Here is a 24,592-nt window from a genome sequence, read left to right as displayed (position 1 = left end):
CATCATCATTTACAATTACAGTGCCAATGACATCCAGGTGGTGAAAAAAAGGTTGTGTATATATATATATATATATATATATATATATATATATATATACACACGTATATACAGTACATATATAATATAAAATGTATTATATGTTAAACAGGATTGGTCACGACTGTTAACGCGCTAACGGTCGACTGACGTCAGAGGAAGCCTTGCCCGGCTAGCTGTCAGGCAGTGTTTGATACGGGAAGGGCATGGAGCTGGAGCCTCCGATGTTGTACACTTATTTAAGCGTTATTTTTTGTCTTAATGTGTCCACTCGAACTCTCTTTTTGTTTCGACAAACACACTAGCTAGCTCTTCGGCTCGCTAGCTTGCATGCGAAGGCAACGTTTAGAAGTAAGATAGCTAGACAGACAGAAAAGCCCCGGCATGGCGTTAATCCTGTTTACGAGGTCCAGGGCACCTTTAATAACAACTTCCAGATCGTTAAACAACGATTTACGAAAGGCTAAAGGTAAGGACTCGTCGTTTTGTCTTATGCCTGTGTGTGGGGTGGTGGTGGAAGGGTGTGTCGCAATGTAGCTAATAACTAGCTAGTTTACGTTAGCATTTCTGGTACTTTTCCGCTTGTACTTTCCCGTGAGGGGGAGTATGAGTCATTGCTACCACAACTATACCGCCATTCATCTCATAAGTAATTAGCTAGTGAATTGATGCCTCTCATGTTGCTACTGGTTGACCAAGTAGGAGTGACAAGACAATTTGGGATTGAGGTCATCTGAGGACAGCAGCCCAGGTCCCATGCCAGGACGCTTGTTACCATGGCAGCACACACGGACGATGTGCTTATGAAGTAGACTATAAAACTGCAGGGAGTACAACCATGTGTTAAGTGTACACTCACTAGTCCAGGGGAGTAAAACTCATTTTAACTTAGGGCCACATCGACATAATGGCTGTCCTCAAAGGGCCAGATGTAACTTATAAATAAAACTAAATGTAATCAAATGTAGTGTAAAATAAACGTAACAACTCCTTAATGTTAAATAACTCTACATTTATTACTTATTCAAGTGACAAACATTACAGTTGCATAGAAAAAAAATATCTTTAGAAAAAAAATATCTTTACTTGTTGATCTGTTATAACATAAATCATTTGAATTTGTCAGCTTATGAAACCCACACTACTCCATCAATCAAGGATCAAACTATCCAAGTGAATGAAGAAAAATAACATAAAACACAAGTTTTTGTTCAAAACGTTTTTGTCAAAGTTAAAATGGGCTTAATTACTGTAAAATCAACAATTGTGAGCTGCTAACAACATGTATGACAGATGTAGCATTTTACAAAAAAAAAGGCTGCACACAGTCCTGCATCCAACTGATGGTTTGACTACAATAATTTGTCTTCATACATACATAAAACCTGCAAATACTAAATAATTGCAACAGCAGCGACACATAAATAATATGTAATCAACTAAAAATTGCAAAATAAAAGCTGACTCAGTTTACAACTATATTGTTTTTAGGTTAGCAACTAACCTAAAAACTGATATTTTTTAAGTCTGTAATTGGTCGGGAAACACCTGCTCACAGACCTTCAGCATGCACTGCTTCAAAAACCTCTGCCTCTGAAAAACACTTGGAAGCGTGGTCAATTTCTTCAACCACAATAAAGCTATCTTCCACTGCCACATTGTTTTTGGCTGGGCATTCTTGGGCAATTTGTTGCTTTTCTTGAAGGCGAGCTTTGGCGTACTTAGCTCCGTGTTTAGTGTCAAAATGCCGACGCAGATTGTACTCTTAACAACCGACACCGCTTCTTAACACAAAAGACATACTGGTCTTTCTCCTTGAAGCACAAACAAGTACCTGCCTTCCCATCTTTCTTGAAACGGTCTTCCATCCGCATCAACTTTTCTCTCCTGGACATTTTGGGATCATTATTTATTTGTCAATTCAACTCGTTGGCATTGATGTGGAGACACTGACGTTTAGTGGTGGTGAGCCGTCATTTCGTATTGTAGTCGATAGACCTTGTGGGAAATGTAGTTTTTTTTTTTATCAAAGCACGCTTTTGACCTATTTAATTGCTCTCGCGGGCCACATAAAATGACGTGGCGGGCCACATTTGGCCCGCGGGCCTTGAGTTTGACACATGTGCACTAGTCACTTAATTAGGTACTCATGAGGTGTGTCCCAAGCTGTACTTAAAAGTTTATTTTGTGTATGATCCTCTTTTCAAGAAAATATTCAAGAGTTTTTTATTGTCATATGCACAGTAAAACAGGTAGTTCTGCTATGCAATGAAATTCTTGTTCTGTTCATTCTCCCAAAAAAGAAAGAAAACATGAAAATGAATAAGAACATAAGAAACATTAATACCAATAAATTAAGCAACAACAACAGAAGAGACATGAATACCAATGTATGTATGAATGAATGAGTGTGTGCGTGTGTTGCGTGTGTTGCGTGCGGCGTGCGTGAGTGCTTCGTTGAGAAGCCTGATGGCCTGTGGGTAAAAGCTGTTCGCCAGTCTTGTGGTCCTGGACTTCAAACTCCGGTAGCGTCTGCCTGACGGTAGTAGTGTGAAGAATGAGTGTTGTGGTTGTGTGCTGTCCTTGATGAGGTTGTTTGTTCTTCGTAGGACGCGAGATTTATAAATGTCTTGCAGTGAGGGGAGGGCTGCCCCAACAATGTGCTGTGAGGTCTTGATCACCCGCTGGAGTGCCTTCCTATCACGTGTTGTACAGTTACCGTACCAAACAGTGATGGAGGCGGAAAGGACACTTTTGATGGTGCATCTGTAGAAGCAACTCAGGATTTTGGTGGACATGCCAAATTTCCTGAGTCTTCTCAGGAAGTACAGTCTCCTTTGGGACTTCTTGATAATTTGTTGGGTGTTGTGAGACCAGGTGAGGTCCTCGCTGATGTATGTGCCAAGGAATTTGAAGGTTTTCACGCGCTCCACCTCAGTCTCATCAATAAACAGGGTTTTATGCGGCTCCTTTTCCCTTGTTCTTGGGTCGATGATCATCTGTTTAGTCTTATCTGTATTGAGAAGGAGATTGTTATCATAACACCAAGCTATGAGGTCCGCCACCTCTCTTCTGTCTGACGTTTCAACACCACCAGTGATCAGGCCGATGACTGTAGTGTCATCCGCAAATTTAATGATGCTGGTGTTGTTCTGGGAGGCCACGCAATCATAGGTGAAGAGCGTGTAGAGGAGCTTTTGATCTGCTTAGTAAAAAAAATTGGATGAATGTTCAGTAGGTAGATGTATACAATGCAAACCTCTAAGGGTGAACTCAACCTCTTCCTGTGATTGACAATAAAAGTCAATGTTTGATAGCAAGTAAGGACGGTGAGGCAGGAGCCGTAGCACCAGAACCTCTTGTTGAAGCTGCTCCCTCTTTTTTGTCGACGATAAGGGAAACAAGTGCGATTTTAATCGTATCCCTTGATCGGTTCCACTGTATAGATTTATCTACACACAGCTATAGGGTGCAGGTTAACCTTGAAATTTCTCACAATAAATCCTATACATTTTCACGTTAGCACAAGAACACTCCTTGTGCATATGTCCTTTTCGGACATATGCATGTTCGAAATAAATTAAACCAAACCAAACCAAAACCAAACACTGGAGAGAGAGCTGCATGTACATTGATCATTCTTACACATGACTGTAAGGTCAGCAGCAGTAAAGATTAGGCCATTATCTAACAATGTGCAATAAAGTTTCGTTGGTTGTGCTGTGATGTGGTGGTTTGTTGTCATGCGGGTGTCCGTTTGATTAGAACATGTGCTGTTCTTTTGCGGAGTGTTGAACTGAGGCCGCCATTCATTCACCCTTGTAGTTGACGTGCCTGATGTGAGTGCCAATTAAAACATGTAGTCAGACAGACAGAATACAGGTCTTGACTCCATCCATCCATCCATCCATCCATCCATCTTTTACCGCTTATCTGAGGTTGAGTCGTGGGGGGAGCAGCCTAAGCAGGGAAGCCCAGACTTCCCTCTCGCCAGCCACTTCATCCAACTCCTCCCTCCCAAAACTCATTTTGGCTGCTTGTACCCGCGATCTTGTCCTTTCGGTCACTACTCAAAACTCATGATCATAGTTGAGGGTAGGAACGTAGATCAACAGCTAAATTGAGAGCTTTTCCCTTAGGCTCAGCTCCCTCTTCACCACAACGGGCCGATGCAGAGTCCGCATCACTGCAGACGCCGCACCAATTTGCCTGTCGATCTCGCGTTCCATCCTTCCCTCACTCGTGAACAAGACCCCGAGGTACTTAAACTCCTTCACTTGGGGCAGGATCTCATCCCAGACTCTGAGATGGCATGCTACCCTTTTCCGAGCGAGAACCATGGACTCGGACTTGGAGGTGCTGATTCTCTTCACTCCATCCGTGTTTATTGTTGTTGTTTGCTTTGGTGTTTCTGATACTTTCACTGCCGCATGAAGGTGCATGATAGGGGCAAAATATTTAGAAAGAGCTCCCAGTTTGTTGCAATATAGAGCTACACCATACATGATCTGTGTACATTTTTATACAAGTCCGTATTGGATTCAATCGAGTGAGTCTTAACATGTCCAGTGAATGATTGTTTACATGTTGCTGCTTGCTCTCATAATATGAAGACAAACGCTTGTACATAAGAACAGGTTCCGGTCTTTACTTGCTATGTGTTTCTATGTCCTTATTACGCTTTGAGAGTCAGACAGCTGCAAGTCAAACCAGTACACAGCAGAATGTAATAGTGGGGTGCCTCAACGTTAAAAGCACAACTGTAAGTGTCATCTTTCTAGTAAACTCTGTGTGTCCATCATGTCCCGCCAGACCTTGCTGGATCCATTCCAGTCTGTCATGTGAGGGTCAGAATGGGGGTGTGGCCTGGCCATCTGTTCTTTAATGATTGGTTAAAAGTGTGTACAGGCTCCTCCCACTGCCTGCAGCTAACTAGCTACAGTGCAGTCCCTTAGTGGGCCTCCTGGGGTTTAGTCCTCAATTATATAGACTACATACACTCACAGAATACTTAATTAGGCACACACAATGTACAGTGGATCTCTACACTTTGGAGAGTCAACACAGCTCCGTAAATTCCCAGTGTTTAGTAAAAAAAATAAAAATAATTTTTTTTTAGATAGCCATGTGTCAAAAATAGGCATTTTTGTGGGAGTCTCAATTGCCCCTGGATTTTTGCCATTGGCTGATTGTCCCAGAACCTACTGCATTCATTTAACAATATATTTTTATTGTGGTTATATAAATGCACTGTATCATACAGAGGGATAAATAAGGTCAACAAAATATAACTACAATCATAATAATGAACATTTTAAATTGAGTGCTCCTCTTACAGTGGCGGTGAAAACTGACCAACATTGTCTTTGTAAAGGCTGAATTTCTTGTATGGATGTTACTAAATTGTACAGTTGTAGAGAATGGATCATTCAAAACAAGTGAGCGTATCTGAAGTAGGTTAATTAAAAAAGAAAAGCCAACGCAAGCACAATTGATATATTTGTCTGTGAATGTCATAATGACTATGTTTACATGCAGTCAATATGCGGGTTACGGTCAATATTTTGGTTTCCCGTTTACATGCGTGACATGAAAAAACAAATAAAAACCTGCACGGACATGTTTCGACGCACGGTAAACGTCATGACACAATACGCGTCATTTCAGCTTCTTCTTCCTGTATCCAAAAACAACATCAACACCGGCATCACGGATAATGAACACCCTTGTTTGCGTTTTGGTGCTGGTATTGACCCACCACCAGTACTTGACACTATTCTGTCTCACTTTCTTCATTAATGGAAGAACGTGAAGAAACAGGAAATGGAGCCAGAGCTGTGCCATCCACATCCATGCTATATCCTCAGAGCCCCCCCGGACACTTTTGAAGATGCTTTTGTACAAACCCTGCTTCACGTAACATTTTGCTCACCTTCCGATACATTTCGCTATTGCGGTACTTTCTACCGTCAATAAAATGCATAATGTTCCTTTCTTTCACCAACGAGGTGGCTTGTTTCCCCCTCGCTCCAAAAGTGTGGGGTTTTACGTGTCGTCGTGTTTACAAGTAGTTCCTGCCAAAGACACAAAATTCCTTTTGAATAGAACATGTGCAGAACACAAATTAATGTTCCTTTCGATCGGGATATCCCGATAGGCGTATACATGACACGATTTTCGGGTAGAAAAGGAGTAACCCCGGGGTAATATTCGACTTTTGAAAAAACGGAATATAAGCATATTCCGTTTTTTCAAAAGGGTTATTGGTGTTCACATGGCCATGCGCAACCGGGTTATTGCTAAAATTCCAGTTATGATAGGGTTATTTGACTGCATGTAAACGTACTCAATAACTCTTTTGCCTGATGGATGCGGCCTTTGTCTCCATTTAACCGATGTTTTACTTTTTTGCAGGGAAAGTAAAAGATGCTTCCTGTTTTAACTGCACTGCATTAAGACTTTCTAGTCAAAGGTGAGCCAATGAGGTAAAAAGACAATAAAATGAAGTCCGAAAATGTTTGACATTCATGAAATTATTGTATGTGTTTTATATGCATCAGCTTTGAACTACCAAAGAAAGCACAATCCAGCTTTTGTTGTTTTGTCTTCATAGACTGAACGGGTTCCGACTCGTCAGCTCGACCCAGCTCTCTCAATTCGGCCCATCCGTCTTCTGGTCCGATGGATACGTTGGCCCCTCTTGGAGCTCGGACGCACAGCACCTCTTCTGCGATTTTGCACTTGGGGCCTCCGCTTCGCCGTACCCTGCCATTGCTGCAAGATCGTGGCGGCAGGACGTCCCCTGGGGTGTCAGGTGGATACACACCTCGTCGGGAAGGTGGGACGACTCGAAGGTGGAGAAGTCGCTGCGGTCACTAAAGGACAAGAAGAAACTAGAAGAAGGGGGCCCGGTCTATAGCCCAACCTTGGACGTTGAGCCTGTCAGGCGGACACTGCGACAGAGGGTTGTGGATGAAATCAAACACTACTATCACGGCTTTAGGCTGCTATTTGTTGACACCACCATCGCTGGTCGTATGCTGTGGCAAGTACTGAACGGACATGGCCTGTCCCGCCGAGAGAGGAGACAGGTGAGGGCTACAGGAAGACATTCCATTATTGTTTACTTTGTTTACAGCATGGTTCTTCCTTTTTGTCGATGACTTGATTGGCATCTTACATTGTCGCCGTGCTTGATGTCACACTATTTACTTAGCTGAACCCGCCTACACACAAGACACAAACTGTACCACGATGAACTAAACTGAGCTGGACCCCTTGGTCAGGTGATGAGAGGAGTGTCAAAGTTCATTGGATTTTTAATAACACGTCATAACAAGACGAGGCAGTGCAGGATTGCGTCTGTCCAGACATCCTGTCCTGTCCAGCTCAATCTGCTGCTTGCCTAATGGGATCACAGATGGAGATCGACTGCACGCTGAGTGTGTTTACTCACGAGGTGTTCAGCACAGATTAAAAGAAGCATCACCCGTCGCTTCTTGGATGACAAAACCTCAATTCATTGTCATTGCTTCATGAAATGTGGTAAAAACGTTACGTAATAATGTTACATCAGAAGAGTAATTCTAAGTACATATTAACTGATGATGTAACACGGTTCAATGATATGTGGATGACAAGGTGTTACATTCAGTAATTCACACCAGGTCCACTTTGCAACACAAGCACGTTTGCCAGGGCACTCACGGTCTTCTTACGTGCACATGCTCAGAAAGTGCCGGTGGTCTGACGTTCACTTGAGCTTGTCCGTGTCGGGCACAGTCAGCTGATAAAGGTTGTGGTACATGGGCCACATGTGAAGGAAGGACGGAGGTCGGGTAGGTTCACAACATTAGCGGATTAAACTGAGTGGATGTGATTGGCAAGATGTGAGCCCTCCTTTCAGAGGTGTGGATTTGTCACTGCGGCACTGTCCACACGGGAACGCTCCTGGGTTGTTGTTTTTTTTTGGTAGGTTGAAAAAAAAAATTGCATCCACATAGTGTCGGATCAGTAAATAGTCACATCCACCCAGAAACGTTTTCAGGTCGGATCACTGGGTGCAAACGATGTAATACATAAGATTCACCTTCATGTGGCGCTGTAAACAGACACACAGAACCACGGGACACACCAAAACTATTAAGAAATAAAGAACACACACAGGCCCATCGTCTTCCGCTACACACAAACAAAAACAACAACAAGAAGATGATGGTGAATGTCTGGACTGATGACGAAGTGGAATTTCTTCTGCAATTTCTTTGGAGTTTCAGACAAAAAATATTAGGAAAATGCAACTGCAGCACAGAGTTCTGTAGTCCACCATTGTTGTTGTTTGGCATTCAGGGCTCCCTCTTGTTCCCTCTTCCCTCTTGTCACGGTGATGTCATCGTTTTCAGAAAGTAGTGGTTTGCTTGACTACATGGCAACAGCTAGCTGGTATTATCAGATTTTCTCACTCTGCAAGCCGTTAAAAAAAAAAAAAATATACTGCTTCAAGGCACCCAGAACGCCGTAGCCGTGTGGATGAAGGGCTGAAATGTTCCCTTGTCCCCTTAGATGGGGGATGGGCCTTCAACAGCACCCACTGTTTGTTGAGAACATGCTCACATGTCAAAGGCCTTGTCCACATGGGAGCGTACTTGGGATTTCTTTTTTGGCGGGTTGAAAAAAATTGGCATTCACAATGTGCGTGTGTTTACGCCCTATACCTCAGACGCTACACTCGATTCAGTCTGCCTGTGATGAAATCGCCATGCTTTATACTCCATTTATACTTACAGCATATACTTTATATTTATACTGTATCGTGTTTGACCACATCAGGTCACATTGAAACTTACGTCCAACTTTAAGCCTTTCAAACTCATGGATCGCAGCTTCAGGACTAGATAAAAGGTATGTAGGATATAAATAACTTTAACATCTATCTGCAGATGAAATTTCATTAAAATCTTATAAATATGTTAATTTTGGCCCGGAATTACTGTCTACATGCAGTTTGTAGTATGCCGTGTGTAATTAGGCCTACATGAAATTACAGTTTTCTTCCCTTGATTTTTTGATGTTCAAAAAAAATGTAAATGGCTACTCCTAAAACAAATGTCACAGCCTAAGTTATTATATATTTACGGTTGTACTTGCCAAGGTCTGTGGGTTGAGCACACATTTCCCGGTATGAAATTGGCTCTAACTTCTTTAATACTTGGGGTCGAGAAGTGAATGAGGTATCAAATTAAAGTCATGTAGATCAGATAGAATTAATCACAGACTTGATTTAATTCAACCTGTTAATTCATTTATTGTTAATTCAACCTGAAGTGTTGGTTGCAATTTATTCAAATACAATATAAATGCATTTGCCATTAATTGTTATTTACTTGTTTGTTTTATATCCATAATTAATTTGTACCTAATTGCATTATAAAAAAACAAAGGTAATCTAGGAAACACAAAAACAAAGGTAATCTAGGAAACACAGACTGGTTGAATTTTTGGCTAAAAAAATTGTTTCGGATTGTATCGTTCTAAATGAACCAATATCGTCCTTGAATCGAATCGGCAACCATGTATTGTGATATGAATCGGATCGTTATTAAAACAAATCGTTACACCCCTAATATGAATGTATTCTATTCCATCAGTGTAGTAGTTTATGGGAAACACTGCATACACTACTACACTGATGGACTGGAATAGGAATGTGCAGCTAATAGCTGCTGATCAGTGTTGACGATGCCCCTATCACTTGCCCCCAACACACACACATGTACATACACACACATTCTGCCTCAACCATCTGCACCTTTTCAAATGCGGCTGACTCCCTCTGAGTGCATGTCCCAAATCCATCTACACCCCATTCATCTAACCTGCACTCACTTTTGCCTCCTTAAGCTCCTCCTTTCATATTCACTCTCAAGACTCAAGTTCTATTCGCATGGCGCCCGCACCCCCCTCCACACTTTGATGTGTTGATATACATGTCAATGGGCCCGTTAACAAAGGCCTTTTCACTGTGGCCGACCTCAATCCTTCAGCCTTCTGGCCCACTGCCATGCAGGTGGACTGAGCAGACAAGACTGGTGTTGTGGCCTCCTCCACTGGTGGAGGGTCCACTCAGTAAGCCCTGTTTGCAATCCTGGAATGAGCCTCGACTCAAGTAGAGATAAAACGCAATATTACAGTGATGAATTGTGCTTGTAAAGAGCGCTGACTGTTAATATTACAAAGACTAGTCAGGTGGAATGTACCAAGTTCCAAAGAATGGTGATGGAAACAATAATTTCCTATTCTTTGTTGCCATCCCTAAACAGTTGTCAGTATGTATTCATAAGCACTCATTTAATCCAAAATGTCCTCCCCAGTTCCTACGAACCTGTGCAGATGTCTTCAGACTTCTTCCCTTTCTGGTGTTCATCATTGTCCCCTTCATGGAGTTCCTGCTTCCTGTCGTTCTCAAGCTCTTCCCCAACATGCTGCCGTCCACCTTCGAGACACAGTCAAAGAAGGTACTCTGAATAGAACTACAAGTACAGAGTTGGATCTCCCATATAATGTCTTAAGAATCAGTTTGATCCATTTTCATGACATGAACTCTTGCTTGACGAGGTGCTCAGACTGTTGACGAGCTTTAGTCCAATTAGTTGTCTAATCTTTGTTGAACCCCATGACCTTTTGTTTTCGTGCGTCTGAATAATAACACGGAATGTAGGTTTACAACTTGCACATTATGTTAGTGATATTAAACATTGCCTGAACTCATGTATAAAGGAAGATGGCCATCAAAGCATGCTAAAACGGTACTCAGTGAGCAGACTGATCGACACCAAATTGTACACCTACATAGCCATCTTCTTACTGGGCTGCATTTTGTCATTTAGATCCCTGCATTATATGCAGAAATTTTAACATAATAATGACTCTGTTGTGGTTCTGTCAGATAATGTAGTCAGTCTGGCCATGATTCAAAATTGTAAACTTTTAAACTGTTACAGGAGGAGAGGTTGAAAAAGGAGCTGCGGGTCAAACTGGAGATGGCCAAGTTCTTACAGGACACAATCGAGGAGATCGCTCTGAGGAACAAGGCAGCCCAAGGCAACGTGACTGAAGAGTTCTCCACCTTTTTTCAGAAGGTCTGAGAATGTGCTGGAATGTGGCTAAAACGGGCAGACTGCTGCCCTCTGGTGGCGTTTAATATACTTAATATAATTGTCCAGTACAAGATTGTTGCGTTAGATCAGGAGTCCTCAATTACCGTAATTTCTAGTGTATAAGCCACTACTTTTTTCTTCAACTTTAAACCCTGCGGTTTGTACAGTGGTGCGGCTGGTTTATGGCCATGTTCTAATCTCATGACATCTCCTTTACTTCAGAACTACTACTAATCGGTTAAATACTTTGGTTCCTGTTAAAGAAAGAGCTACTGTTTCCTCACTGACTCGCGAGCGTTATTTAACAGTATTTAAACTATATATATATATGTGTATATATATATATATATTTATATTTATAAGGGAACTCACAACAAGCTTGTCAACCCAGTGGATCACGGTGCTTAGAAAGAACGCAAAAATTATCATGCAGCAACTTAACACTCAATATACAAGACAAGTAGCAATACGAGTTTAGAATAAAAAACAACAACTATTTTAACTTCTTCCCAGCAAGGCAGTTCATTGGCCATGGGTGTCGGAGCGCTCAAATGATTCATTCAGCGGTCTGTGTCTGCCAGCGGGAGCTCCAGAGGGAGCCAATCAAGCCCTCTGGTGGACATTTTATGACAGACGGACAGACAGCCAATATTAAATTTAGTGGGTGTGGCTTAAACACCAGTGCATCTTATACACAGGAAAGTCTGGTACATTTCTCCAAGGGTCAGGCGCTATCATAAAATTGTGCAATCGTAAAAAAAAAAAAAAAAAAAAAATTAACGCATGCGTATCATTTCAAGTCACACCTCTCTGTTTTGATCGCAGACAGAAGCATAGTGTAGTGTCCCCACACAGTCACACAGAGTCTGACGCTTTTTTGTAATTTTATTCTGACCTCTACACAGCAGTGCAATCCCAACACCATATATGCATCTCCAACTCATAAACACGTCTCTAGTCCTCTACGGAAGGACACTTCCTCATTGTCACTAGACGAGTGCGAGATGCATTCTTGGACACTCCGGAAATCACAATAATGTTTTTATAATGCGTGTATGTCTGGGCTAAATAAACAGAAAGACAAAGAAAAACAATAAGTGGATGTTCTTGTGACTCACTAACGTAACTCTTACTGCAGAAGTACAATTAGATGCATTTAACTATGCTCGGAAATCCCAGAAAATACATCCACTGTACACTCAAAACATGGCAATTCAACTTAAATTACGTGGTGTTTTTGAATGCAACCCTTCATAGCTCATAATAACACGGTTAAAGTATGATTCAAATGTTTAATACTATATAATTATAATACCATAATACAATATATATGCGTGTGTGTGTGTCAGTGTTAACAGACTCATATTACTTGTACTGCAGCAAGCCACTAAACTCCTAGAGGCCTGCACGGGTGCAATTTAAAAATCCAAAGCCACCACAGCCCTCAATAATCAGGGGGAATGGAGAGATGGACTGCACCAAAGTTGTGATGTTTTTTCTTAAAGTGCCTCCAAACAAAGGAAACAAATCGGCATTCCCTCTGCATTTTTGGTAAATGCTTATTTTGTAGTCCAGTTGCTGTTAAAAGTCCAACTTCCAGTGTTCTTTTTCCTTTGTTTTTTTGATAGCACCATATTTGTTAAATGTGAGCATTCTTCTTCTACTGCAGAGCTTAGGAAGTACTGTATGAATGAGCACTTTCTCGTGGGACTGAATGGTTTGCATTGTTTGGTTGATGTTTGGTGGGCTAAATGAAAAGCTTTGGCGGCCGGATGTGGTCTGCTGGCTGCCTATTGCAAACCACTGTGTTAGATTATCCAAAGAGTGCGTTTCTAAATCTTTTCACTCTTCCAGATCCGAAACTCAGGAGAACGTCCCAGCAATGAGCAGATCTTGCGTTTCTCCAAACTCTTTGAGGATGAGCTGACTCTGGACAACCTGACGCGACCCCAGCTGGTGGCGCTCTGCCGCCTCCTGGAGCTCCAGTCCATTGGGACCAACAACTTCCTGCGCTTCCAGCTCATCATGAAGCTGAGGAACATCCGTGCCGATGACAAGGTGGACAACTTTGTGCATTTAAGTTTTAATTGTCTGTTTAATGAAGTGAGTTTGTTAGTGTAAACTTGGTGTTCCTTCTTCTAGCTGATAGCGGAGGAGGGCGTGGAGAGCCTCAATGTGAATGAGGTGCAGGCTGCATGTCGGGTTCGAGGGATGAGATCTCTCGGTGTCACAGAGGATAGACTCCGGGAGCAGCTCAGCCAGGTAACAGCAGACTGCATTTATTGATATCCCACAATGATACACTGGATTTGTAGTGGCTGAGCTGCATCTGTGTTTTCTAGTGGCTGGAGCTGCATCTCACCCAGCAGATTCCCACCTCCCTGCTGCTGCTCTCTCGAGCCATGTACCTCCCTGACACCCTGTCCCCTGCCGACCAGCTGAAGACCACCCTGCAGACACTTCCTGAGATGGCGGTATGAACAGTATGACGTCAAAACATGTCTTTAGCAGTAAATCAAAAGAACGGCTTCAGGGTTCAGTCTTGACTGTGCTGCTGTTTGTCACCAGACGAAGGAGGCTCAGTTAATGGTGGCCGAAATGGAGTTGTCTAAAGTGGACAATAAGACCAAAGTGGAGACCACGCTGCAGGAGGAAGCGGCCATACGTCAGGACAACAAGGACAGGGAGATGGAGAGACTGGCTGATGCTGCTGAGAAGGCTGCCAGAGTATGCATACTTCACTTCAAACCGCTTGCTAGTTCTAGACACAAAAACATGTACAGTAGCGATACATGCGTCAAATCAAAGTCAAGCTGCAATGATTAAATTGATTAATTTGATTACTTTGATTAGAAAAAAGCTTTGATTTCTATTCTGTTGCTTTGATTTGTTGAATGGGCGTAACTAATACAAATTGATAAAATCCTGACAGCACGGAGTGGCCGTAACTTAAAATATGTGGATATTGATTCCGCACGGCTGGGAACAGTGTGCGGCAGAGAGTGGTGATGGAGAGAGGCGGCTCAAACGGAAACAGCGACGAGGGGGAAAGAGACGAAAGGGCCCAAAGGAAATGACAGAAGCTGTCAAAAGTCTGGGATCATTTCAAACTCAAAAAGACAGACAACGTAATGCAATGTTTGCAATGTGGAACCGGCATTCCACAACAGTATTACATCGAAGCTGCAGCATATTACCAGAAAGCACCCCGTGTATTTACAGAGCAAACAACGAGAAACAATATATTTTTCATCATTAATGCTGTCATGTTAGAAGTGCAATTTTAATATTGATGATTTGCATTTACAGTATAAGAAAAAACAATAACTAGTTTCTCTATATTACACATTGAGGCTATGAAGGAGTGGTCAGACGAGCTATTGAGAACCACTCCACTATCATATAATATGAGTCTATTAACACTGACAAAGGCTAAAAAAAAAAAATACATTGTCAATTTTTTTTCTGTTTGTTTTTTTAACAATACCATTTGGTCCTCATGTTGTCTGCCAAGAAAAATTCTGGCCCTTGGAAAAATGTAATTGAGGACCCATGCTATAAAATGTGTTTTATCTCATTACTCGATTAATCGTGCATAATAATCTATAGATTACAAAGACATCAAAGTCATGACGTAGTACAAGCAGAAGCACAAATTTCCTTCATTGGCCCATGCAACAGACACCAGTGGATGTCCACTTGTTGCTCTCTCCTGCATGCGGGATGATTGCTAACTTTCATTGTTCTCTGCAGGACGACGAGTTGGAGCAGGAGGCCGAGCGAAGCAGACACCTCCAAGTAACATCTCAGGCTGCCCATTCCGACATGCTCAGGGACACAGCGCCGGTCGTTGAAGGAGTTAAAGTGAGTACAAATGGGGATAATTTTTCATAATCACTATTACTACAGTCATCTTTCTTTGTCCCTCTATTATGTAGTAGGGATGGGTATTAATAGGTTTTAATTGGGTTTGATACCGGTGCCCGACCCGTTACTTTTAAAAACGAAAACATCAATTTTGGCCAAAAGTAGTGCCTATTTATTATTTTGGAATTGCAAGTTGAACAGAACAGTAATTTCAGTACTTTAATAATAAAATTAAAATATATAAAAAAATGATAACTAATAATAATAATACAATTGTCAGTAAACAATATGTCATCATTATTACAGCAAAACCAGCAGCAATATAGAACACAGGGAATGGGCCAAAAACCCCTTGCTTGTGTTTCTGCTTGTGACGTTCAGAATTCCTTTGTTCGTGAATGCACCTCATTCGCCGTGACCATGACTGGTTGACATTGTAACGACCCAGAGGTTATGTCTAGTGTTTGGAGTTCTGTGTTGTCCGACTGTGGCCGTGACAGCAACAGCTAGTTGTTGCGGGAACAGCTCGAGTTGTTGCTGATGTTGCTTTGGTGTGGTTAAGGCCAACAGTTCCAGTTTTGCTCAATAAAGACATTGTTGATCAACCACCTACTTGTTCTCCTTACAGCGTCTGGGTAGACGCTACAATAATGAGGAAGTGTTGTGTTGCTGTTGTGGACACTGGAAATATGTGTGCGGTGTTGGAATTGAGCACTGCTGTTGGCATATTAAGGTATAAATCAAATTTAAAAAAAGCGTCAGACTCCGTGTTGCTCTGTCAAGACTGACAAGATGTTACTTGCACAAAATCACCTGGAAGCACTTGTTGCAGGTGGGTGAGACTGCGTACATTTAATGTAGCACCGAAATGCGGCACCGATAGCTATGTAGTTTTTTTTGGTTACTGCCGTTAATATTGGCACTGGTGCCAGTATGAAACTGAGTTTCGGAACCCATCGGAACCCATATTAGTAGCATGTATTTAACAATATGAAGTATGTCAGAAAAGTTCCATGACTGTTGACGATGGCGTTCTTGGCTTTGAGGGGCACCGTCCACTGCAGTTTCTTGCCACAAGGCTGGATTATTAACCAGTTTTGTCTGCAAAAAAATCCTGCAGCGTTGTCTCAGGACAACTCGTAGCTGCTTCACCTCAACACCATGCCTGCTCGTGAGCATCCGATGGTTCCTGGCTGAGTAGGACATCACCATGCTGGAGGAACCTGCCTACTCACCTGACCAAGCTCCACGGGGACATCAAGGGGACCTGTTTTGAAGACATGGATGACATCAAAATGGCCGTGACAAGGGAGCTGCGAAGGATGCATGAAGGCGTGGAAGAGAAGGCGGGGAAAGTGTGTGTAACTCCAGGGGGAAACTTAATACGCTGGTTTGGATTTGAAATATGTCTTTTGTGACACAAGTCCTGGAACTTTTCTGACACACCTCGTACATAGTGTCTCATTTTTTATGCGTTTCATGATGGCATGTCAGCTATCTTGTCTGCTTTAGCGACTCGCCTGTCACTTTTTCACGCTGTTACTTCTTCTTCTGCACCACACAGTATGAACAGTGGCAGACATTCCTGCGCTATCAGGTTAGCCTTGACAATGTTTCCTCCTCCTCCCAAGTTGTCTTCAAGGCCATGCTCGTGCTGGACCCAAATGACTCCCACACAGTCCTTCTTCTTCGTAGGCTTCCTGGCATTTGGTACAACCTTCTGAGATGTACAGTGGTGATTCAGCATTCATGACCCTGCAAATTTGTGGATTTTTTGCAACAAAAAAAAGAAGTTGTTTTTGTTTCCTTTCTCAGAAAAAAAGGCAGTTTTTGTTCCACAGAAAACACATCTCATTCACCATTAGTCAGTGATAATTTATAAATACAGTACATGTAAAATGTACAGCATATATGTGCGCAAATGTATGAGATGCAAAAGTGAAACTTGTACACCATGACCGTGATTCCATCTGTTCATGCATCATCTGACATTATCAGTCATTAGGTGTGAGTACCTGTACATGTTATAGTTTAAAATGCATTTAATAAGTGCGTGAGGCATATTGACAAGAGAAGGGGAGCAATTACAACAGTCACTCTTATTGTGAGCCATGTGTCAAAAATAGACAGGTTTATTTGTGTATTTTCCATATTGGAGAAAAGCGGGGATCTGCTGTACGCACCTATCTGGTGCTCTAAGAAGGTTATTAATGCTGATGCTAGCTATGACGTAGTACATCTAAGTTCATATTACATTCCTTTCCTTTCCAGTCCTTTCTCTTCCCTCTTCCCTTCTCTTCTCTTCTGTAATGATGTGTTGTTTGACCCCACCCACCTGGCTGCAGGTTTCTCACTTAGGCAAAACACAATGTAATCTGTGGATGTTTGAGGATAGTGGCAGCGGTAGGAATGTAAGAGAGAACGTGTTCTGGTGTGACCTTGGCCCCCATGGGCACTCTAGGCACAATGGATGGCACATTATTGAGAGAAGGAGAAGAGGTCTTCAGTACAGCCTAAAAGTTTTAAGGGTAGATGAGGATAGTGACAGAGCAGAAAGGTAAGAAAGAACATGATGTTACCATAGAGAGCTCAGTAATGATGTTTATGCTAAATATCAGTAAAGTAATCATTGCAGGTTTGAAGAAAAGTATAACTGGACCTTTTTCCTAAGTGATGGATTAAAAATAATCTCAAAAATACATAAGACTGTTTTTCACAAAAAAGATAAGATGCCAACTGTAGACCACTGAAAAGAACCTTGGTGGACTGCTTCAAGTCCATTCACTTTGCTGGTGCTGAGTTTGTTGTTCATTGTTTATGTTGCCTTTTCTTCTGTTAAAGGGTGAAGAGATCACCAAAGAGGAGATCGACATGATCAGCGACGCCTGCTCCAAGCTGAAGGAGCAGAAGAAGCTGCTGACTCTGGAGAAAGAGGAGTTGGAGGAGCTCAAGGATGACGTCCAGGAATACAACGAGGTTTGACAGTATTATATCGTGTTCTCTGCTTTGATGTCAAAACCCTCTGGCGCTCACCCAGCTATCCTTCCTTTGTCTGCAGGACCTGGAGGAGATCAAGAAGGAGCTCTCCAAGACAGGCCAAGAGAAGGCGGTGCAGGAGTCCAAGGCCAGCCAGCGTCTGTCCAAGAGAGTCAACCGCATGATAGGACGCATCGACAACATCATCCTGGAGCTGGAGAAGGACAAGGTGATCCTGGACGGACAGATGGACAGCGGAACCACTCCACCTGTCGGGTAAGAGACAGAACTTAGCTCATTATTAGCATTCATCAGTCAGACGTCGTCATTAAATGTGGCTTGCAGAACTGTTTTTCATCCTCATCATCATCGTGCTTGCATGGTAAAATGCTGGTGGAGATCAACGGAAATCTTGCAAATTGTTAATCTACCACGTTAATTAAATCCCTAATCCCTAATTGATTGATTCCAAACTTTCCAGATTGTTCTTGACTAAGTATAGAGATGCTTCCAGGTAAGCTAAAGTGCAGTAAACCACCTTTGTGCTGCTTGTGCTAACATGGCATCATGGTTGTCTGCTGTGACTGTGCTGTAAAAGTTCCGTCTTGCTTTCAAAATGCCACAGTCTCGCAAAATCTTTGATTTGTTTTATGAAATGACATCCCATGGATCAGAGATGTAGGAAAGCACCAATCATATGATGCTGCTAATGATTTTTAGCATGAATTAGCACGCAGGAAGCTTCTGGAAGCTTGCTGGGAAACGTATGATTGGTGTGATCGGGGGTGTCCGAACACAGCATGCTGATGCCCAGACAAAAACAAACCTCTCCACCACCTTTTACACACCGCCAAAGCCGGTAACCCGTTTCCTGTATACAGTCTCTTCTACACCTTCAGGGAGAACCTCATCAGCATTGACGAGCTCATTGGCGTCATGCGGCAGATCCAGAACATTCCAGAGCACAAGCTACAGAGCATCGCAGAGGCGCTCGATGACAACAAGGACGGCAAGATCGACATCGACGACGTCATTAAAGTACGTCCACTTGTTTCACTTCCATTGGATAACCGCTATCATTACAATAACACAAAAACATGTACAGGAGGTCCTCGGCCTATGAACGATTTCCATTCCTACGACGGTAATGTAAGAACTTCTACCTAAATAACAGCTAAATGAACACCTAAGTGACTAACGCTATTAGTGGTTTGGTCTGTGGCATATCAGAAAAGAGGCAAAAAGTCAAAGCTGAAGTGTATGAATATCTTGTTTTGTCTAAAACATGAGGATTTTTGCCTCTCATCCGAGCAGGTGTCATCAGTTCATGCTCAAAGACTACTGTAGGTGGGACGCATGGTTATCAGAAAAGTCTGCCTCATGCTTGGGAGAGATATGAAGGGAAAAAAGTTAACTAAAAAGAACGAAAGTGACGTTGTCCTTCCTCAAAGTAGCGACACGCGACGACGAAACATAACACGAGGACTGCCTGTAACCATTTTTTTCCTCACTAAATTGTGTTGCATTTGCCAAGGAAGAAACATTTTGGTGTGAATCCAGGATTAAAAAAAAAATCTATCATTGTGAAAGCTACAATCTATTGATGACGACAGCCATGTTTTCTTCTCTGTTGTCAAACACTACTGAATGCACTTTACCGGAAACGGTACCGACTTCTTAAGTTTCAACCAGGTTTAACCCACGTGTGTTTCGTCCAACAGGTGGTGGAGCTGATCGACAAGGAGGACATCGACATCTCCACCTCACAGGTGGCCGACATCATGGTGATGCTGCAGAAGGAGGAGAAGCTGATCGAGAAGGAGAAGGCCAAAGACAAGACGGAAAAAGAGCAGGCGGCCAAGCTGAACGGCTAGTGGTGCTGACGCCATCAGGAAGCAGTTAAACTGATAAGTGGTGAAAGCAAAAAAAAAAAAAAAAGGCAGAATGTAACAAAAAAATGCTTTCTGAAATGTTCTTTCACCACAAACTGACCTCGTGTAAATTCAACAAAAACAGACCTATTGCCTTTAAAAGGCAGCAAATAATGGACGTGATCACGTTAAATACACTTCAGTCTGGTGTTATTATTTATTGGACCAGGGGACACGGTCATCCCCAGCATGAAAACTAAGCAGGAACAATAGAGAACAAATGAATGAATGAATGGTGGTGCACTTAGATAAGTACAACTGTCTTGTACGTAATTATGACGCGTATCACTGGATGTTTCCACCAAAGACACTTACCAGCGTATGACTGTCACGTAGACAATGGCTTAAAGAGACGTTAACATCATTTCATTTTTCTACTGCGTCATCTCAGTTTGTTTGCTGATTACAGCCGCTCTCACCATTTCATAATCACACAAACTACTTTGGCTAGCAGCCAGACAGCTGTCAATCACTTCCCTGCTGTGGTGGAGGGTGTTCGCTCATTGACTTTCTGCGCAGGGGTTTGTTTCAGTGGCCTTAGTGGGGGACATCTTTCAGTTTATTTGGATGAGCGCTAGAGGGCAATCAAGAGGTTTTCTCCTCCGGCTGGAACTTGAAAGTTTCAGTTGAGCTAACTTTCATCAGCAGCTTGGATGAAATTCAGTGTGATGGTGATGGCTTACTTTGCAAACCATGTACTATTTGACTAATATTGACAATATAGTAGATCCCCACTTTTTGCAGGGGCTACATCCCAGGACCACCTGCGAACGGTAAAAAAACGTGTCTACTTTGATACTGCGTGCCTGTTGTAATTCCAGCACCGACTTACCGTCATATATTAACTTGGAATGCAAGTTTTGCAGACCAGATTGATTGTCAAAGCGAGTGTTTCCATAGCCGTCGCACAGCATGCAACTTTGGTGCGTTCAAGGACCGCCGAACAAAGTGAAAAATCTCTACACTTGACTAAAAAAAAGCATCAGTAAAGCAGTTGTGAATGTGCGGGGATCCACTGTATTTTGTGTCCGCTTGTCGGAGGAGCAGTCTCTGTTCCACTTGGCAGAGGGTGCCAGTGTTTACGGCCCAAAGGCTTCAGGCTGCATCCTGCACAGTAACAGCACCTAGGGTTCAGAGGTCAGAGGAAGGAATCACACAGTGTGTAGATGTCATTTTCACTTGATTTCCAGCATTAGTTTGAGCAAATTATGATACTTTTTTAGGTAGCCAAGTAAATGCACTATTTGATTACTGGGATGTGTTGGCAACCGTCCTCAATGTTGTACCATTGGGACAACGCACTGAGCATATAGGCATTTTTTTGGGTGGGGTGGGGGAATTTTTGCTTTCATTTCTTTCTTTCTCAGTGGCGTCAGAGGTGCTTTGTTTGGATTCACATAGTCGTTATTATGAAATATTTTGTGGGCACACGTGACCTATAGCAGCAGCTCTTCTTGTCACCAGATAAATAGAAGAATATTTATTTTTTCTGGTAGAAATGGACTTTAGAAAAGGCAGCTGGAGGCAGACAGGAAATGAACGAGCAGCTAAGGTCACTTGCTTTAGGATACTTGAAAAGAAAGGAGAGATCACAATCACAGTGCAAGCATCGTGTCACAGTGAGTAGTGATGGTTGATTGAATATTTGACGGCTGGTTGATTGTCACCACGTTGATTGTATTGCCACTAAACTGCTAAAAATTAACCAAAAAAAAGTGTGATGATAAAAAGAGCATTAGAATAAATCTTTAGATCCTATTAAAACCAAAAAATATATAGTAGCCATGTTTTTTTGCAGCACAATTTAGACTCTTTATTTTTGAATAATTGTTATTTATTTAACCTTTTTTTTCCTGATGCAAATTTGGTGATTTTAATTTTTGTTTTGAAGAAATTGAGCAGGTTCGAGTTTTAGTTGAGAATGGATGAAAAGCTTCAGTTTTCCCCCAATCAGAGTCATGTCATTGTACAGAAGGGAGCAAGACAAAGTGGAATAAACAGCTGAAGATCCTGGGGTTCTTTGTTTCTTTTTTTTGCCATCTTTTCTTTCTTCATGCTTTCTTTATCTTCACTCTGTCATCTTTCTGTTGCACCTTCATTCACGGCACCTGGCACCTGGTGATCACAGAGGAAGATTGGTCTTCTGGGGCCGAATCTAGTTCTCCGGACATGGAATATCACATTATGACCCAACATAGTCGGACTCACCTCGACCCACAGCTGGTGACTCCATAGTTCTTCTGAGAGACTTCAATGGCCATGTGGGCAATGACAATGGGAGCTGGGGGGCGTGACTGGGAGGAACGGCCTCCCTTATCTCAACCCGTGTGGTGTAATGTTGTTGGACTTCTTTGCGAACCACAGTTTGTCTATAACAAACACCTCACCTGGACTCACCCTAAGAGATGGTGAGGAGCTCGGTCATCCGGGAGGAACTCAGAGTAGAGCCGCTGAGCCAGTTGAGGTGGCTCAGGCATCTAGTGCGGATGCCTCCTGGACGCCTCCCTGGTCAGGTGTTCTGGGCCAGTCTGGCCTGTTTGCAAAAAAGATCAATTATTCTTGATTAATTCATCCCTTTTTAAAATATTGTCATGCTTTATGGTAGAAGTGGGCTAACAAATAGAAATGTTATACAAATTTAAACTGGAATGTTTTTTAAACAAAATATAGCATGTAATGTCATGGGGACGCAAATGGCGCCAAATTGTAGGAATGATCCAGTTGTCAACATAGACCACCAACGGCGATGGAGAAGGTGAACTTGGCTGCGAGCTGCAGCCTGTAATTGGCAACCACTTTGCTCCCGCCTCCTTCCTTCATCGCTGACAATCAAAAGACGTCTGCACCTTACTTCACTGGGTAGGCGGGGCTTGTCCGGTGCGTCCTGTCTGAGGCGTTTGGGCCTCTGGGTGAACACATTTGATGTCAGGAAGCGTCTCCTTGAGGGCCTTTGTGGTTAGAAGATGATGTGATGATGAGGTGCTGACTGAGGATGAGAGCGAGGAAACAAATAGATAATTTTTACACTTTAGGCATCCTTTTTATCTGAAGAAGATGACGACTGCTTCATTGCCTGCAGGCTCTTACTCACTGTTAATTATGTAGTAATTAAAGTTATTTGACATTAATATTATTTCCTGTCATTTCACCTAGCATTAGATGAGTAGTTTTTCTACTTAAATAATTTTATCCTTGGGATATATCCTTTAAAGTTACTGTAAAGTCAACTAGTATGTGTTGTAATATATGTTATACCTTTATTTACAGTTTAAATACATTTACAATATTTATTTTAACACGCAACTGTCATGAAAACATTGAGCTAGTATCGGTATATTGTTTCACATCTGGATCATCTCCGAGTGTGATTGCCTCCATTTGTATAAAACATCTGTTTTATTTTTTTAATCACATTAAACAATGCTGTAACATCTCCTTTGGTGGTTTTCAGTGTATTTACGTTAATATTGTTCACAGTATTGTTAGGTTTTTGAAGGCATTTTATGTAATGTTTTTTTCACGTCCGAATGGGATAAATGTGGAATTACATTTTTGGTAGTACACACGCCAAACCACCAGAGGGCAGTATCTTAGCTATAACGTTTCAAACAACAACTACCATAGCTGGATTTATACGGCGAAACTGACACTTTATGACCCAAGATCTCATTTAAATATGGTTTGTGAGTTAAATAGGCCAGATAGTATTTATTATTTACATTATTTTACCAGGCCGCACGGTGGTCTAGTGGTTAGCATGTTGGCCACACAGCCACAGTCTGGAGACCAAAATTAAATCTACATTGTCTATAGGTATGAATGTGAGTGTGAATGGTTGTTTGTCTATATGTGCCCTGCGATTGGCTGGCGACCAGTCCAGGGTGTACCCTGCCTGTCGCCCGAAGTCAGTTGGGATAGGCTCCAGCATACCCCCGCGACCCTAATGAGGAGAAGCGGCATAAAAAATGGATGGATGGATTATTTTACAAAACAGTTTCACCACCGTGACTCACTATCGCCTTCAGTGGAACAAATTGGTACTACAAAGTGCACATAGCAGTGTGTTCATTTCCCCCGACGTTATGATGTAAATGTTTGAATAATGCAAACTGCAGCAATCATGACTATCAGTAACTCAAAGATGTAAATATTACCATCACTGGTATGTTGCCTTCCACACAGTTGTTGAGATTCTTGTGGTTGCATTTAAATTACACCATAAGAGGATATTTGTTTTTCCTGGAGTATTAATAAGAAAGCAAAACATCTCACAAACTCCCTAAATGAGAACAAACTGTTGTCTGCTGTAGTGTGATGAAGACAAATACTGTCTCAATAAATGTTTATGACAAAATAACTCCATTAAATCTCTGCAACACAGCTCTTGATACACTTCATTTTATGATTTATTTGACGGATATATTTAATATTGAACATGTTCAACTGATGTCTACGATGTGTAAAAAAAATGAAGAAAAACTTTACCGAGTTAATAATGCTCAAATTTGAGAGCTGTTTCTACTATTTTGGAATGTCTAAATGTTAATTGTACTTGTAAATTAGAGAAGAATTCAACTGAGTTCTTCATTTTTTTAATGACTCGTGGAAACTATTATAAATTCA

General features: G+C 42.0%; 1 protein-coding gene across 5 annotated transcripts; it reads left to right on the top strand.

Annotated features, from left to right (window-relative positions):
• Window positions 1-202: 202 nt before the first annotated feature.
• On the top strand, window positions 203-24,307 carry letm1 (leucine zipper-EF-hand containing transmembrane protein 1). Of its 5 annotated transcripts, none has more exons than XM_054796753.1 (15): window positions 203-508; window positions 6,454-6,511; window positions 6,653-7,130; window positions 10,410-10,553; window positions 11,040-11,177; window positions 13,050-13,253; window positions 13,338-13,457; window positions 13,538-13,669; window positions 13,764-13,922; window positions 14,949-15,059; window positions 16,627-16,659; window positions 17,904-18,038; window positions 18,121-18,314; window positions 18,938-19,076; window positions 19,760-24,306. In XM_054796753.1, the coding sequence occupies exons 1-15, from the start codon at window positions 424-426 to the stop codon at window positions 19,910-19,912; spliced, it is 2,283 nt and encodes a 760-aa protein (XP_054652728.1). In that variant the 5' UTR covers window positions 203-423; the 3' UTR covers window positions 19,913-24,306. The 5 variants fall into 5 exon arrangements, with proteins under 5 accessions (XP_054652728.1, XP_054652726.1, XP_054652730.1 ...); XM_054796751.1 differs by having other exon boundaries at window positions 18,920-19,076; XM_054796756.1 differs by having other exon boundaries at window positions 446-508; window positions 6,454-6,524; window positions 18,920-19,076; window positions 19,760-24,307.
• Window positions 24,308-24,592: the final 285 nt, after the last annotated feature.

This window comes from Dunckerocampus dactyliophorus, chromosome 13 (genome assembly GCF_027744805.1).
Source record: "Dunckerocampus dactyliophorus isolate RoL2022-P2 chromosome 13, RoL_Ddac_1.1, whole genome shotgun sequence".
Classification (NCBI taxonomy): Eukaryota; Metazoa; Chordata; class Actinopteri; order Syngnathiformes; family Syngnathidae; genus Dunckerocampus; species Dunckerocampus dactyliophorus.
The sequence above is the reverse complement of the archived record's forward strand: the minus strand, read 5'-3'. Positions and strand labels throughout refer to the sequence as shown.

Excerpts from the sequence above, each read along its gene's own strand:
- letm1 (XM_054796751.1), top strand. The coding sequence starts at position 424 with ATGGCGTTAATCCTGTTTACGAGGTCCAGGGCACCTTTAATAACAACT. Across the intron at positions 13,923-14,948 it reads CTGCTGAGAAGGCTGCCAGA|GACGACGAGTTGGAGCAGGA; the intron begins GTATGCATACTT and ends TGTTCTCTGCAG. Across the intron at positions 18,039-18,120 it reads ACGTCCAGGAATACAACGAG|GACCTGGAGGAGATCAAGAA; the intron begins GTTTGACAGTAT and ends CTTTGTCTGCAG.